Here is a 15,547-nt window from a genome sequence, read left to right as displayed (position 1 = left end):
ACTGCTTTAAAAATATCCAATAAATGCAACAAAAGAAAACAGTCAACAAAATCGTTTTTATTTAGTTTAGTTTTTTGCTTTTAACTGGTATTATTATATCTTAGAAAAATACTTTTCATACAAAAACAGTTTACCATTTTAAATACAGCAATCACTGCTGTGTACAAAAACACGTACAGAGACACAAAGTGTGAAACATGACAAATGTGTGAACGCGATGAGTAAGAGGCTGAATGTGAGGGCTGATTCAGAATACAGCAGGAACTCGTGCACCTCTAGGGATGGAGCAGCCTAACAGGGAAAGAGAGACAGAGAGGAAGTACAGGATTTGTGAGAAGATGAGTCAGGCAGTGTGTGAGCTAAGAAATAATTTACCAACTTCTTAACTGCGATGTTCATGCTCAAACCTCAAGCCACAGGTTACATGATCCACATGTGCTCCGGTCTATCTGTCAGATGAGTGGATCCAACAACCCTGAAATAGCTACATCAACTTAAATGTACCAGGAGATGCAAAGTGTTAGGGTTAATATGTTTATTTCCCAGTGCGTTTCGCCTGTATCATTTGTAGTGTTGTTGGCACACAGGGTTGTTTGTTTTTACTTGCCACACAAGCCATTAAATTAAGTTGGCATGAGCTGTATATGCCGTTTTGTGTGCCGAACTGAAAGGGAAACTATGTCCACCAGGCTCAAACCAGCACTGTACTGATCGAGTTTTGGAGCACTGAATACTGGCAAGACGACCGAGTGTATCCCAGCCGACTGGGTAAAATAAAGTGCAGTGCATCTTTATCTCATGTCGAACACGCATCTGAAATTGTAAAAACACCAGTTCTCACATTCATGTTGAGTTTGTTCTCTCCAAGGAAACCTGATAACACTCTTCTTCCCAAGAGCATACGTGACAACTTGCCAGATTTGATACGTCATGTGTGTCACTGTGTTTTTTTTCTCCCTGGCACGGACTGTATTTCTACTAAGATCTCATGTAAAAGGCTAACAGCAGAGTGCATGAGCTCATGGGAATATGCAGCTTTAATGCGTGTATTATGACTACTGGAAGAAACGGATCAATCTGCACATGAGATCCTCCTCTCTTTCCTCTTCTCATAATGTTACAGCCAAAGGTTCCAAGGATCACTAACCTTGGAAAAATGTAATTTAAAAATGTGTTACACCTGAGGCACACTTTATCCTGCTTGCAAGGAATGTGACGGTCTTCCAAAGTAAATATCAGTAGCAGTCAGTCAGAGAGTAATTAGCCTTGATTTAACTAAACCTAAGTGTGTTTTTGGCTCCCTGACATTACACTTTCTCAAAGGGGAACAAATGTTTCTCTTGTCCTCTCTTTTCTCGCTTTGTCGTCGTCTTCCTCTTCAGCTCGCTGATGCTCCCTCCGTCCTCCTCTGCTTGTCTGTTCTGGGGCCAGGACATGGCCAGAGTCTCAGACGCCGTCTTGGCTGAAGGGCTTCCAGCCTCAACCTCCTCCTCATCTGACGAAAGCCCGCTAGTCTCCTCGAGGCTCCCGAGTGCATGGTTCTTCTTTCCGTAGCGCTGTTTCAGTCTTTCTCTGATGAGGAGCCCCTTCACCAGCAGAGTCCAGTTGGAGATCACCCTCTTTTCTTTTTTCTGGAAAGAGAAAGGGAGGAAAAGTTGACGTGTTCTGGTCACACTGACACAGACACAGACACACACACTGACACACACACACAGACACACACCTCTTTCTCCTTCTGTTTCTGAATCTCTTGTTCCTCCAACCAGGCCGCTCTGAGAATATCCCCATGTTCCTCACACACAATGTAGCCATCAGTCCTGAAACACACACAATTAATAATTGAATGGATATCAAAAGCATTTAATACGTTTTCATAACATTTGCTTTTTTATTCTTTCTTTTCTTTCCACAGAGGAAAACTACTAACATCGTGCGGATAGATTTTACAATGTGCAGACTTTGGAGTGTTTGAGTGATTATTTTAAATATTCAGTTCATACCATGCAAAGAAAGAATGAAAAAGTGGAAATTCCCTGAGCATGCAACAGCAGCAGTTTCTACAATATGTCTAAATCAAAACAAACTAATGTCAATAAACTTGCTAATTGAGAACAATTCAGCAATCGATCCAAGATAAGTGGATAAAAAGAAATAGAAAAAAATAAATCAAGCCAATATTTGTTTTCACACACTTAAAATAAACATTTTGCCAAAGATCACGATGAAAGTATTTTCTTAGGATGTTTAACATGAAATAATGGCGTATGTAATGATTTTCTGTTTTCTTACAGATGTTAGAAAACTACCCTACATGTGATAAAAGCGACTGTAAAAATCACTCGCAATAATAAAAAAAAAATCAGATACAATGCAGCTAAAACGACTGACATACTCCTGTACTGATCACACTTGCATACTTTCTGTTTTTCTATAATCTCCTCTCAGTGTTGTCTTACACAGCATGCGAGTATCCTGCGTGGAAGTCGAAGCCCATGACCGCAGGGGCGGCGTCCATGTCCAGCTTCTTGGCCACGCGGTGCAGGTTGGGCAGCTGGAGGTGAACACAGCCCACCGGTAACATGCAGGGCTTAAACAGGTAGACGTTGCCGTAGTCGTTACGTGGAACCTGACGATACAGTCACAGAAAACAATGACGTTTATTGGTTGTTCAGGAAATTAAATTCATATTTAAATATTTTGTGCTGCTCCAGTGAGCGCATTTCCTCCCCGTTATCGTTACCTTCCCATCCACAGCTATCGGCGGCTGGTACTCTTCAGTCTGCCATTCTCCAAACAGAGCCAGGTCATTCTCCTCCTTCTGCTCAGACGCCATCCTGGCTTTGCGGGAACGGTTAGAGAAGCCCCTCACCATCTGGAAGAGATGAGATCAATAAATATGCAGCATAACATCATAATACAAAACTGTCACTGACAGGAACGTAGATTAGCAAATTCACAAATTCTACTTGAACAGTTAAATGTGTTTTGGCTCTGCATGCTTTTTTAAGATCATAAAGTAGTCATGCATTCATGAGGCACCTTTACAGTACATCTCAGTATAATCAGTCAAAAAAACAGATTGACTTTTGTCTACACAGCCGAAAAACAAGTATGTTTCCTCTAGAAACTGAATATCATGCTACACAGCAACCTTGCTCTTTGGTTTTGGCTACAAGTCACAGCTCAAATCAACCGGGCCTCATTCACTTCAATGCTCGGAATAAAACTATGATGGAGGAACGGTGGTTGTTTGAACAGCAAAGTGTTGATTTAGGTAGGTAGGTAGGACAATTTCTTCGTTACACACAAATTATGTCCTTTAGTATTGCACTGTGTTTATAGTTATGCACCATTCAACGAGCCAAATTCCTTGTACTTGGCAATAAACAGTTATTACTCTGATTTGATTCTGATTCTGTTCATGAAACTGTTCACCTTATTTGGTAACATCAGTCATGAATCATGCAAATAAAAAAAACTGCTGGACTGATTTGGCAAGAGTGGAATTAAGTAGTAGAGGAACAGAAATAACAGAGAAACTAACTGAAAGATTGAAAGTGATGGATGGAAGAGAGAGAAAAAGAAGAGAAACAAATAAAGAGAAGCGATTTGAGAAAAATATTCCCACTCACCTTAGATGGTTCCTCTCCTAGTCTGACAGTCCGTGCCTCTTTCAACCAAGTGTCTTTGGAGTGGAGCGTGTGCACACAATCCCTAAAGAGAAAGACAATTTAAATATGAGAAGAATATTGTAAAATAGTTTATTCTTTGGACAGAACATTTGAATGTAGAATTTAAAGTTTCTGCTCATGCCCTGAGCCCAATCCACTCATCATTTATTTAGGTTTTATCTGTAAATTAGGATGAAGGTGCCTGACAAACATCAACAGTCAACAGCAGATGTAATCTACTGCCATCAGATCACTATGATCACCTGACAGTTTAACTAATCAAAGAGCACCACCAGGTGGACACGGGGGCTCACAGCCACAATTCATTCAGACAAGCAGCTCCCAATTCAGCTGATCTTCCAATGCACCTACCAATGACGGACTGGACACTGAAACTGTAATCGTACCACAACCAGATGGCCTCACCTCCCAGACCACACAACTCATGCTGCATTCAGGCCCTTCCTATTTTCAAGTGTATGACCATTACTGGACCACTGTAAACTGGGACAACTTCCATGATGCCCAACAGTGCAAGTGGTGACGTTTTAGTTCAACACACGATGACCTTCTCGCAAACAGTCGGCCAGAGAATGAATGGTCTGTGTGTCCATATACACTCTGTGATTCACAAGGAAAAACAGACAATATTTTATTCCGTTTTTTTTGCCTCATTTCTTCTTTGTCTTTTTCATTCTAGTTCAAGCGGTAGATCAACCACCGACTGAGTGGAAACGTGTGAAAAAACATGTTGAGAACATCCCGTTCGACAACTGATTAGGGCTGAAACGTATACATCTGTCAAATTCATCCCAAATAAGGCTGCACTGCACTGCTGACTGAATGCCACTGACCTGGAGTACACCGGCTCTCCCCGGCAGTATCCCAGTACAGTGGCTGTTGATGGGTAGATATCTTCATATTTCAGCAGGTGTCTCTTTAAGGCATACAGCGGGTGGTTCTTATACTCCGTTATTGAGATGGGAAGGGGTTTGTTCAGCAGTTTGTTCTGGAGCTGGGGGGGAAACAGAGAGAGAGATGGGTAGTATCAATAAGTATGATGGAGGCTGTTTGTGTATAAAATGAATCATTGGCTCTGTCTGAACGGCTCACCTCCTTCTCCTCCTTTTTGTCTCTCTCGTCCTCGGGTCCAAGGAACGACCCAATCGTCTCTTCCCACCACTCCTCATCCACCCGCCTCTTCCTGGAAGAGGTCAACCAGGTGGGGTCGTACTTCCTTCCCAAGTCCTTCACAAAGCCGTCTCCGTCCACTGACACCACGTACGTAATCGGCGCCGTTGCATTCTGGGAGCAGAGGTGAGGCATCCCGACACCGTGCTCCACGTCGACGCAAACCCAGGATGAAGTTTTCACCAGAAACACCTCCAACCAATCGTCCGCTCCAGGCCCCTTATTCTTTCTCCCACTCCTTCGCTTTGTTCGGTTACGCGTGGTTCCTTCTTCTTCTTCATCCTCTTCCTCACACTCTTTTCCCTCCTCGTCTTTGATCGGTATTTCCCCTCCATCAGTCCTTCCTTTTGGAGCTGTTGTGTTTGTCGCGTTGGCTTTGCTCTTTCCTTTCCCCTTCTTCCACTTTGTGGATTTAGCTCCTCCCTCAGAATCGTCACTGTCTTCCTCACTGGTCGCCTGAAATTCCTCCTCTTCACTACGCCCCCCCGCCTCCTCCTCTTCCTCCTTTTCCCCTCCGCTGTCACTTTCTTCCTTGTAGCTGACTTTAGAGGCGATGCTGCGACGTTTTGAGTTCTTTGGCCTCTGACCTCCCGATGTTTTAGGCTTCTCCTTTACCTTGTCACACTCCTCCTTTATTTCCTTCGTCTTTGCTTTCTTTCCCCCTCGTCCTCCTGGGATCTTCCCCCCTCCAGCTGGTCTCTTGACGCCAGGAGAGACCTTCTGCTCGGGGGAGGCGGTCTTGGAGTTTTGCTGGCTTGTGTTGCTCTTTCCTGGGGCACCGGTAGATGTTCTAGCCCCTTGGCCCTGCAGAAAGGACAAAGATATTTAGATTATGTGTATGAGAGCAGGCTTTAAAAACTAATTACCAGCCTATGTCGTGTCATCAGTGTGTAATGAACAGACATCTGCAGAGGCAAAAGTGTACATTTTGTAGAATAACATAGAGGCAGTTTTATGCCTAACACTGACATATTTTGCTAAGTGACTCCTAGAAATGAAACTATGCAGAAGTTAAACAGACATAACTTCTGAGCAGTATCGACCATTGACTCTCAGGCCAGGAGTACCAGGGGCCACGTGGACAGATTGTGTCCAGTCAGCTGGAGTCAGCTGTACCATCTGAACAATATGGTTGCAATTGTGAAACTATATGAAAACTAGTTTGCAACTGTTAGCTAAAAGTAATGGATAAACAGGTAAGAGAATCATGAAAGTAAGTTAGATAATAAATTATTGAAACATCAAGTTTCTGTTAACTTCCTCCAGGTGGTAGTGGTATGAATGCAAACTTGACCATTACGACCGAAACAGTTCCAGCAGTATGAAAAATAACTACTGTAACCACAAACAATTATATATGGTTAACGATGATAAAGACAAAAAATGATTTACCAATGAACTTAAGTTCATCAGTAAGTCGTTGCTGTTGTGGTACATCAGACAGGAACGGTTGGGAACCTCTGGTACGGACTATCAGCAAGTTAACTAGGGAGAAGAATGATTGCATCTGATATTTTTTTCTGATATATCTGTTATTCAAATGATACAGTATTTTTTTGTTTACATTCTCAACTGCATATCAAATTCTAAACACACTAGTAAATCATCTTGTTCTATCTAATGATTGCCAATACTTACATTTCAATAGACATGTTTTAGCAATTTCATTGATGCACTCGACTTAACCTTTTTAAAGGTTAACCTGTTTGAATTGAGCCCTCGAGATCCTGTTTCATGGAGAAGTAATGCTAAATGTGTCAGTATTTAAGTGTGCAGATTTAAAAATCTTTTCATTTGAACACCAGTCTGTATTTAGTTGTCGGTCATCAGACTGAAAACTTCCGTACATTTGAATGAAACCATTGGCTAAGTGTGGTTGCTGTATTGACATCAGTATTGACATCAGTATTGACGTACCTTGGCTGATGGGGGTTTGAAAGGAATCGGCTGCAAAGAAATAACCAATCGGCAGAAAAACTGCAGAGACCTCAGGACCAACAGAAACAGCTGCAGGACACACAAAACACACATGGACATAATTATTCAACCAGTTTATTCCACCTTTGAATGTTCACTCAAAAGGCTGAACTTTTTTTTTTTTTTTTTTTTTTTTTAAAAATTGGACTAATCTTGTTCCAAATCACCAACATTAGTCATCTCCTGGTGGTTCCTGGCAGACAGGCTGGCCAGCCGCCTCTCCAGCAGATCGCGGGGGTTCTGACGCTCCTCACAGGGAAGACAGGGGTTGAGGGTGAACGTTGATCTGAACCTGAAAAGGAAAAAGGGAAGGGAAAGAGAACGAGAAGATACAGGGGTTAATACACCAAGGTAACAATAGTGACTGATGAAGGTGACGTTGATGACTCTGGAGTCGCACTGTTTTACAGTCAGACATGAAAAAAAGCTTAGCTTCAGGCGTCATATTCGAAGAGCACACACCATTTGAGCAGTCCGGAGAGGTAGTTTTGGTCGATGCGTTCCTTGGCGACCATGCTGAAGTGGCTGGGCAGCAGCGACAGAGTGATGGCCAGCAAGTCCGGTTCACTGCACAGACGGCCGCGGAACATCCCACTGGCTATCAGGCACAGCAGGTGGACCTGAGAGACCAATCGGAGGTTTTCAATGACCACACAGTGGTGACTTCAAATCGGACAGAATAAGGAAACAGCAGGAAGGAGAATGCATAGGTGTCTTCACCTTGTGTGTGTCTATCAGCACGTCCTTCTTGAATCGGTTCACCATCCGCCTCATGTAAGTCTCAAGCTCGGCCTGCCTCTTCTGCCTGGTCAATGGGAAATTAGGATCATTAGAGTAAAACAGATGTTTGTCCATAGTGTATACTCGCACACAAATCTGTAATAAATATATAAAAACTTGCACCCCATTGGCTGTCGAAATGCATACACTTTGGGATTGTAATTGGACAAATTTGCAGTGGCTTCCTAAAAATCCCACAAAGATGCAGAGTGTCAGCGGGTTTGAAATAGATCAATTCAGGGTTAAGGTGAAAATGAAGACAATTAGTCTCACATGGAGTTAGTCCACGGAGACTTAAGGCGCTCTCGACAATACAAAAACTGGTCATAGAACAGAAGGCGCTTCATGGCTCTTTAAGGTCAGAAGAGTGTGGCATACAACAGATCACAATCTTTTAATTTTTTTTAAAACAACCCCTTCAACTTTTTTTACACTACTACACAAATGTCTGCTTACTTTTTCCTGACTTCTGGAGTCTCGATCTCTATCTCAACCGGCTGGGAGGGCAGGACGGGTTCTGGTGGTTCAACTGGACCCAGCGGCCCAGAAAGCTCTGGTCAACACAGACACTCTCAATTATCTTCTCGCTTACGTTTCCTTCTTTCCTCCCAACATGCTACAGTATGAATGTGAAAACAATATTTTCTTCTCACTTTTTTTTATATAAAATGAAAGAGTTGGAAACGTATTCTCACACACAACGAGCTGATTTCCTCCGATCTCTCACTTACCTTCCACTTCCTCCCAATCATCCTCGTCTTCCTCACTGTCCTCCTCCTCCTCTTTTTCTTCTGCTTTCTTGGTTTCCTTGGCGCTCACTGTAACCGCAGGTGCTGCTGAGGTCGCCATGTCAAAGTCATCTTCACTGTCAGACTCCTCCTTCACTGGCAACTTGAAGTATTTACTGGTTTTGACAGCAGTTGCAGTTGTAGAAGTGGTGGAAGAGGTGTTCCCCGACGCTCGTTTTGTGGAGGCACGTGGTTTGGGTTTAACCTTCCTCTTGAGCTCCTCATCTTCCTCTGTGATGACATCACCTGGAAGGACAGACGGAAGGAAATAGTTTTACGCTGCGGGGTTTGAGTAATGATTAAGACTGAGTAGTTTAAAGTGGTACAGTTTGGGTTTCAGTCTTCTACTTCTATCTTTCCTAATATAGTTGGAATCTGTGTGATGTAAAGCTGTCACATTTAGCATCAATGAATCTCAACTACATCAATACAAAACTGAAGTATGATCAACCAATACAAAAACGATCACCATCATAGACCAGCTTGGCTCTGTCAACCTCTGCATTGCATTTTATATTGTGAGAAGGTTTTGAAAAGGAAATGTGTTTAAATTATTAGTTTAAATTGTTATAGAATAAAAGCTAAATAGGAATAAACACGTATCAATAAAAATAAAACAATACAATGGAGGTGGTGGTCAGGTCCTCCTCACATCAGGAAGAGAAAAGGCTCATGGGAATTAAGGTTGCAGTTTATGAATCGCTTGTCATAAAACATGAAAAGGCAAGAAACACAAGCTACCAGCAATCTCAACCAAAGCCTCATTTGTAAATAGTAAATACAGCCAGATATCTATGGTGGTGATGATGATGATGATGATGATGAGAGAACAAAGAGCACATTTGAGAGCACGCAATCTGCATTATGTATGGTGCATGTGTTACACATGAACACACACACTGGATGTTCGTTTATTTTCATTTACTTCTATACTTTAGATTTTTCTGATTTGTTGTGTATTGTTTAATATGACGTCTTGACAATTACTACATTTTGAGTAATAATGAAAATGACAGAAATGGTGCCTTAGCTTAAAAAACAAGCTTTGTGTTTTGATGAAGTGGAGCACAGATGTGGATCTGGGTTAACAGATCCACTCCAGTAACCATCCATATCACCCGTACACGCACCTGCACTCTGGCTGCTTGAAAAGTGTATTTTTGGTGGCAACAATAACAAAACAGACCAACGCTATGAATAGGTTTTTCCCTCATAAAAATAACTTTGAAAGCACTTACAAAAGATAAACATAATTTACATTTCATCATATTTATTTATGTATGGCATTACACATCTTTTACGTCACGGCACAATTTCCTATATCCCACTGTATGATGATCATGGTAAATAATCACAGTTTATTATACACCTGCTGTTACATGTCATTGACGTGTCACTGACTACATTCAACAAGAACGTCATGCAGTGATACCTCCAGTCTGCAATCAGCTGTGATTCATATCCTTATGAACACGTGAAACGGGGTGCATATATCATGAATGTGGTGCATGCATGGTTCCACAGACGCACATAGACACTATATAGTGGGGATGAACAAACTGCTCCCTCTAGTTATTTTCACGCAGACAAAGTAGCATGCAAAATGTGGTTCTTAAACTTCCCACATCCTTTGCCGCAAACAGGGAGGATGAGCATGAGCTTTTCATACCTGCATCTTTCTTCTTCGGTCCTCCGCCCTTTGCCTGCAGCACTCGCTTCAGCTTCTTTGTACGGGCCTCTGTCTCTGCACAGCCTCTCCGCTTGGCCATGCTCCTTTCCTCTCCGTTACTCAAACGTGGTTCTTTCTTTGAGTCTGAGCGTCTTTCGGGTAAAAGCTAGACGGGCGGAAGTCGCTTGGCTCTTCACATGTCGTTACGTAAGGGCAGGGGAACAGCAGTTATTCAACATTTCCACCTGCAGCTTTCATAAGTCAAGAAACAGCTCTCCATTTGTTTTGGAGGCAGAACTCTGACGTCACGTCCGCTCTGTCTTCTTCTTCTTCTTCTTCTTCTTCTTCTTCTTCTTCTTCTTCGCCGCTAATATTGCACCTGCACCAAGTCGCCCAACTCGCCTTCTTCCTCTGAAACCTCCACTAAATCTCCTCTCATCTTTTCAGACCGACACACGTCCCATCTGCTGTGTTGGCTGAAGGGCATCTTAATATACAGTATAGTTGTGTGAGTTTTTAAGCGTTGTAGGATAATACCACCTCATGACCACCGAGGGGCGCTGTTGCGCCACATACGAGTCTTAACGACAGCAAGTCACAGATGAGGCGTTCATCCTCCTGATATTAAAGTGTCATCTTTAAATCTGACAGTTTTGCGGTGACACGTATACAGCTACATCCATGGTTATTTTTTAAATAAAAGACACTCGTGCCAGGTGGCTTCACAACCGTCTGGCAACAAGAGCATCAGTTCAGTTATTTATTTTTAGAGTTGAAGTATTCAACCAGAGGCACATAATGAGTTAAAAAAGTTTTTTTTTAAGGGGTTGTTGATTATCTGCCAAACTGAAGTGATCAATTCAGTCACAGGTCACAGGTAATCAAAACCAAACTAAAATCAAAAAAACAATGTATTGTATGAGCACCACTGCAGTGTTAATGTTAGCTAATACATTTGACATGCCATCATTGATGCTGCCGTGAAATTAGTGATTTATTGTAGGGCTAAATGTGACCTATATTTTTTTCATAATAATTTAAACATAATGTTTGTGTTCCTAATATAGTATTTGTTTTATAGTGGCATTTCTGAATATTTCCTTTAGCAATTAGTGTAAATGGTCTGAACTTCATAGTCAATAATATGAAAGCTTAATTCCAAGGTAAATGAACTAAATGAACATATAGGACTGTGTGATTTTCTCTGAATGATGGAAGGGTCGTCAAGAAGAGAATTTAGAAATTTGCTGTAACCTTAAAGTCAATATTGTGGAGCTTTGAGCGAAGACAATAACCCCTGCACGAAATGATTTGTAATTCCTCATCATTTATGTGGTAAACTGGTCTAAAAGGATATTTTTAAGCATCCAAATTGTTCTTCTTTGTTGGACATTTCTTAAGAGTATCAGGATCAGTTTGATTAATTCATTGGAATTATTCCATATTACAATATACTGTTACTTAGATTTTACTCAGGTGACGACTTAGTTCCATAAATGAAGATCTGCAAATAAATCGTTAGGACATGTCTTTTGTTTGAGATGCTGCAGGAGTTTCTGCAGAGGCGAATGAAGATCATCCATGAACATCGATCACTCCTCTCTCACGCACGCACGCACACAATTATGCACGCATGCGTGTCAGTAAAATGGAAAAGGAATGCTGCCGTTCGATCGAGGCTAGTTTTCAATTAATTGGTGCATTGCTTGATGCAACACAGTTCGTAATATAGCTTAGTCAAAGTCAATGTTGTGTGCTGAGTAGTTGCTGTTCACACTGTTTATTAGGGCCCGAGCACTGACGTAGTCAGAGTCGAGGACCTATTGAAATGCTAAGTATTATTGTTATTATTAGGGCCCGAGCACTGACGTAGTCAGAGTCGAGGACCTATTGAAATGCAAATGTTTATTAGGGCCCGAGCACTGACGTAGTCAGATCGAGGACCTATTGAAATGCTAATGTTTATTTATTAGAGCCCGAGCACTGACGTAGTCAGAGTCGAGGACCTATTGTTATTCGAATGTTTGTTTATTATTGTCGACCTATGCGCAGGGAAAAGAGGTGCTTGGGATAAACCTACATTCTTCAAAATGTGCACACCCATCCGACTCGGCAAAAATTTTAATATAATTTGGGTGTCGACCAAAAGTCTGAGAAAATGTCTCTATAGCGCCCCCTTCAGTTGTGAAAGCCCACCGTTTTTGCGAACTTTGACCGATTGACTCGAAATTTTACACACATGTCCGGGTGATACTGCTCTTCAAAAAACTCATCCGTGAAATTAAAATGCGCCTATTTAGATTTTCCGCCATTTTGAATTTTGTAAAAAACACATTTTTGCCTACTCCTCCTAAACGCTGGGTCCATTTCTTACGAAATTTTCTGTGGATCATCATTGGCTCAATGTGATCAAATGATATCTCCCACTTTGTTGATATCTCATTGCGTTTAGAAGTTATTAACCAATTAACCTCTTAGGGGCGTGGCTCAATATGTCAATACACATAACTTCCAAATGACTTGGCCTATCTTCACAAACTTTGTAGCATATGTCAACATCGTGTCCCTTAACGTACCCAAATTGTTTCATAATATTCAAACACTAGAGGGCGCTGCAGTGAACAGCTCAATTTTGGCATTTTCCTTGTTTTCAGGCGTTGTATTCTGACAAACTACTCCTAAAGATTACACACGATTGATTTTACATTCGGGCAATATGATGTTGAGACCTTTGCAGGGAAAAGTTATCAAAGGATTTTCAAAATATCGAACTGTGTGTGAGCGGCGGAGCAGCGGCAGAGCAGCGGCAAAGAGACACCATTTTCCATGAAAATGGAAGTTGTTTTAACTCGGCCGTACATGATGGAATCTACTCCATGTTTCTCATATGTCATGACCTCCTGACCCTGAAGACATCTATATGATCGTTTTTAATCCTAGTCATAGCGCCACCTAAAGGCAACAGGAAGTTACATGTTTTCTACTTGTACACCGTGCTCCTCACAGATTATTCAGATCCCTCTCACAATGTGTCGGAACAGACTTAAGACATTGGTAAGGCATCACCTGGAAGATTGTAAGGATCCGTTGAACGGCGTCGCGTGGGAGCATCGCGGAAGTTCGATCCTTCGCCATGACCGAATAAACCGATGTAACTCGACTCCACATGATAAGATCCTTTCCAGGTTTCATATGTTTGATCAGCCTCCAGGCCTGAAGACATGTGCAGTCTAATTTTTAATTATAGTCATAGTGCCACCTAATGGCAACAGGAAGTAAATATTTCTATACTTTGGCTTGCTTCTCTTAGTAGGTCAGTCAGATCGACATCAAATTACTTCTATACAACCATAAGATTTTCATGACGCCAGCCCCCAAAGATTTTGATGTTTCGTGAAACGCTGTTGCCCTGGCGACCCATCCTTCGCGGTCAACAACAAAGTCACTTTTGAGGGACGAGGCATGCTCGACACGTAACTAAACTTGCCAACCACATTTAAAGGCAAAGATGTAGTTGCCTGATATGACTTGAATGACTCAAAATGAAACTTCGGCTCGATAGCGCCCCCTACAAATATTCAATTAAGCAGCCCCAGCGCTACGGTTGACCTACATGTATGAAACTTGCTAAGAATACGTAACACATGTAAACTTGAAAATAACTCTCTTGGGACCATGCTCTAAACCGTACAGGAAGTCAGATAGCGCCCCCTAAAAAACATGTTTTTTTTTTGATAACCTGCGAGTTGTGAAAGCCTACAGTTTTTTCCCCCTATCACTAATTGACCTGAAATTTGGCACACATGTTTGGTTGTGTCTGCTCTACAAAAAATTATGTGGTCGCACTAAAGTCCGCCTCCTTAGAATTTCCACCTTTTTGAATTTTGATAAAAACTATTTTTTCCTCAAATCTTCCTAAACGCTAGCTTCGATTTTTACAAAATTCCCTGTGGATCATTAAAGGTTCAATTTCATAAAAATATGTCAAAAGCTTGCTTGTATCTCATTGTGTTCAAAAGAAAATGACCCATTAACTTCTTAGGGGTAAATTCAACTAAATTCAACAAAGCAGCCCTTGCAGTACGTTCAACATAGATATACAACATTTGATAGGCGTATAGACCACGTATAAACTTAAAAATAACTCTCTTGGGACCATGCTCTAAACCGTACCAGAAGTCGGCCAATTTCATTTTCGTCCTTCATTTCTAGTTCAAATTGCCATAGTTTCCCAGTAGATGGCGCTCTCACTATGAGTTCATATTGGCATGCAGAAGTCTTCCAGCCATGCCTCTCATAAAGCATGTTAACTTTGGAACAGTTTTGACAAAGTACAGTTGAGTTACAGCAGCTTGCTGCATCATCACGAACCATATGCAATAGTCGTCACACCACTTCCACGCCGTTCCATGAAACCTCAAGCTTTTGATCACTTTTAATACATATTTTTTAAACTTTGATATATATTCATATACATATTTACATGTATAAAATATATATATACATATATTCCATTTTCCAGAGGTCAACCTTTCTGCGAAAAAGAGGAAACATGTGTCTGTCATCACATCAAATGACAGAACTCAGTCTGCGCTTCCCAGATCTTTCTGCCATTGAGAACGAATTCAAGCTGTTCTCGACTCCCTTCCTGATGATGCAGAAGAAGTGAAGAGAGTCTGAACTACAACTGATGGAGATGCAGTGATGAATCTCTGAAGAACCAGCTTCAGTTTCTCTCCCTACCGACTTTTACTGGAACTTGGAAAAGGCCAAATTTCCTCTGATGTGATTCTTTTATATATAGATATATATATACATAATTGACCTCATTTGATTCATTTGGCCATATACCTCACCTGAGTAGCCCAGACTTTCATATATTTTTCTGTTTGTGGCCCTCGGTGAAAAAAGCTTTGACACCCCTGATATATATGTGTGTATATATATATATATATATATATATATATATATATATATATATATATATATATATATATATATATATATATATATATATATATATATATATGTATATACATGGCTGGAGTGGGGACAATTTTCAGCCCGGGAATTTCAGGCTCAAGACCGGCCCACTTTTTCCATGGTAGTGGAAATTGGATAAATGAAGCAACAGTTCAGCTCTTACTATCCTGTAGTTTTTTTTAATTAATACCATGGTCCAACAAATAATGTAAAGGTTAAATACAACAATAATGATCCACTTAAGATGAGAAGTTAACAAAAAATATTCCACTATTCCGCAAGGATAGGTTGATTAATTAACTAAAGCAGAAATAAATAAATAAAACATTTGAAACGTATCCCACTCTTCAACAAAGAGGCATATTGAACTAATGTTTACAGTTCAACTCACAGTACAGATACAGTTACATTGTGAATAGCACCAACAGCATCTACAGCATCAGTAACCGCCTAAGCAGTGCACTGGTTTCAGCCACTGTATCTATAAC

The 15,547-nt window shown here is 41.1% G+C and overlaps 1 protein-coding gene across 1 annotated transcript; it reads right to left on the bottom strand.

Moving 5' to 3' along the window:
* Positions 1 to 222: 222 nt before the first annotated feature.
* xpc (xeroderma pigmentosum, complementation group C) lies at positions 223 to 10,176 on the bottom strand (the record flags this gene model as incomplete). Its single annotated transcript, XM_079226842.1, has 14 exons — positions 223 to 1,631; positions 1,724 to 1,817; positions 2,457 to 2,626; positions 2,741 to 2,872; positions 3,633 to 3,714; positions 4,526 to 4,686; positions 4,785 to 5,666; positions 6,780 to 6,869; positions 7,011 to 7,131; positions 7,302 to 7,459; positions 7,560 to 7,644; positions 8,076 to 8,172; positions 8,351 to 8,653; positions 10,077 to 10,176. The coding sequence occupies 14 exons, from the start codon at positions 10,174 to 10,176 to the stop codon at positions 1,308 to 1,310; spliced, it is 2,799 nt and encodes a 932-aa protein (XP_079082968.1). The 3' UTR covers positions 223 to 1,307.
* Between the last annotated feature and the right edge of the window lie 5,371 nt (positions 10,177 to 15,547).

Source organism: Taurulus bubalis, assembly GCF_910589615.1.
Source record: "Taurulus bubalis genome assembly, chromosome: 11".
In the NCBI taxonomy this organism is placed as follows: domain Eukaryota; kingdom Metazoa; phylum Chordata; class Actinopteri; order Perciformes; family Cottidae; genus Taurulus; species Taurulus bubalis.
This window is presented reverse-complemented; position numbering and strand designations above follow the sequence as displayed.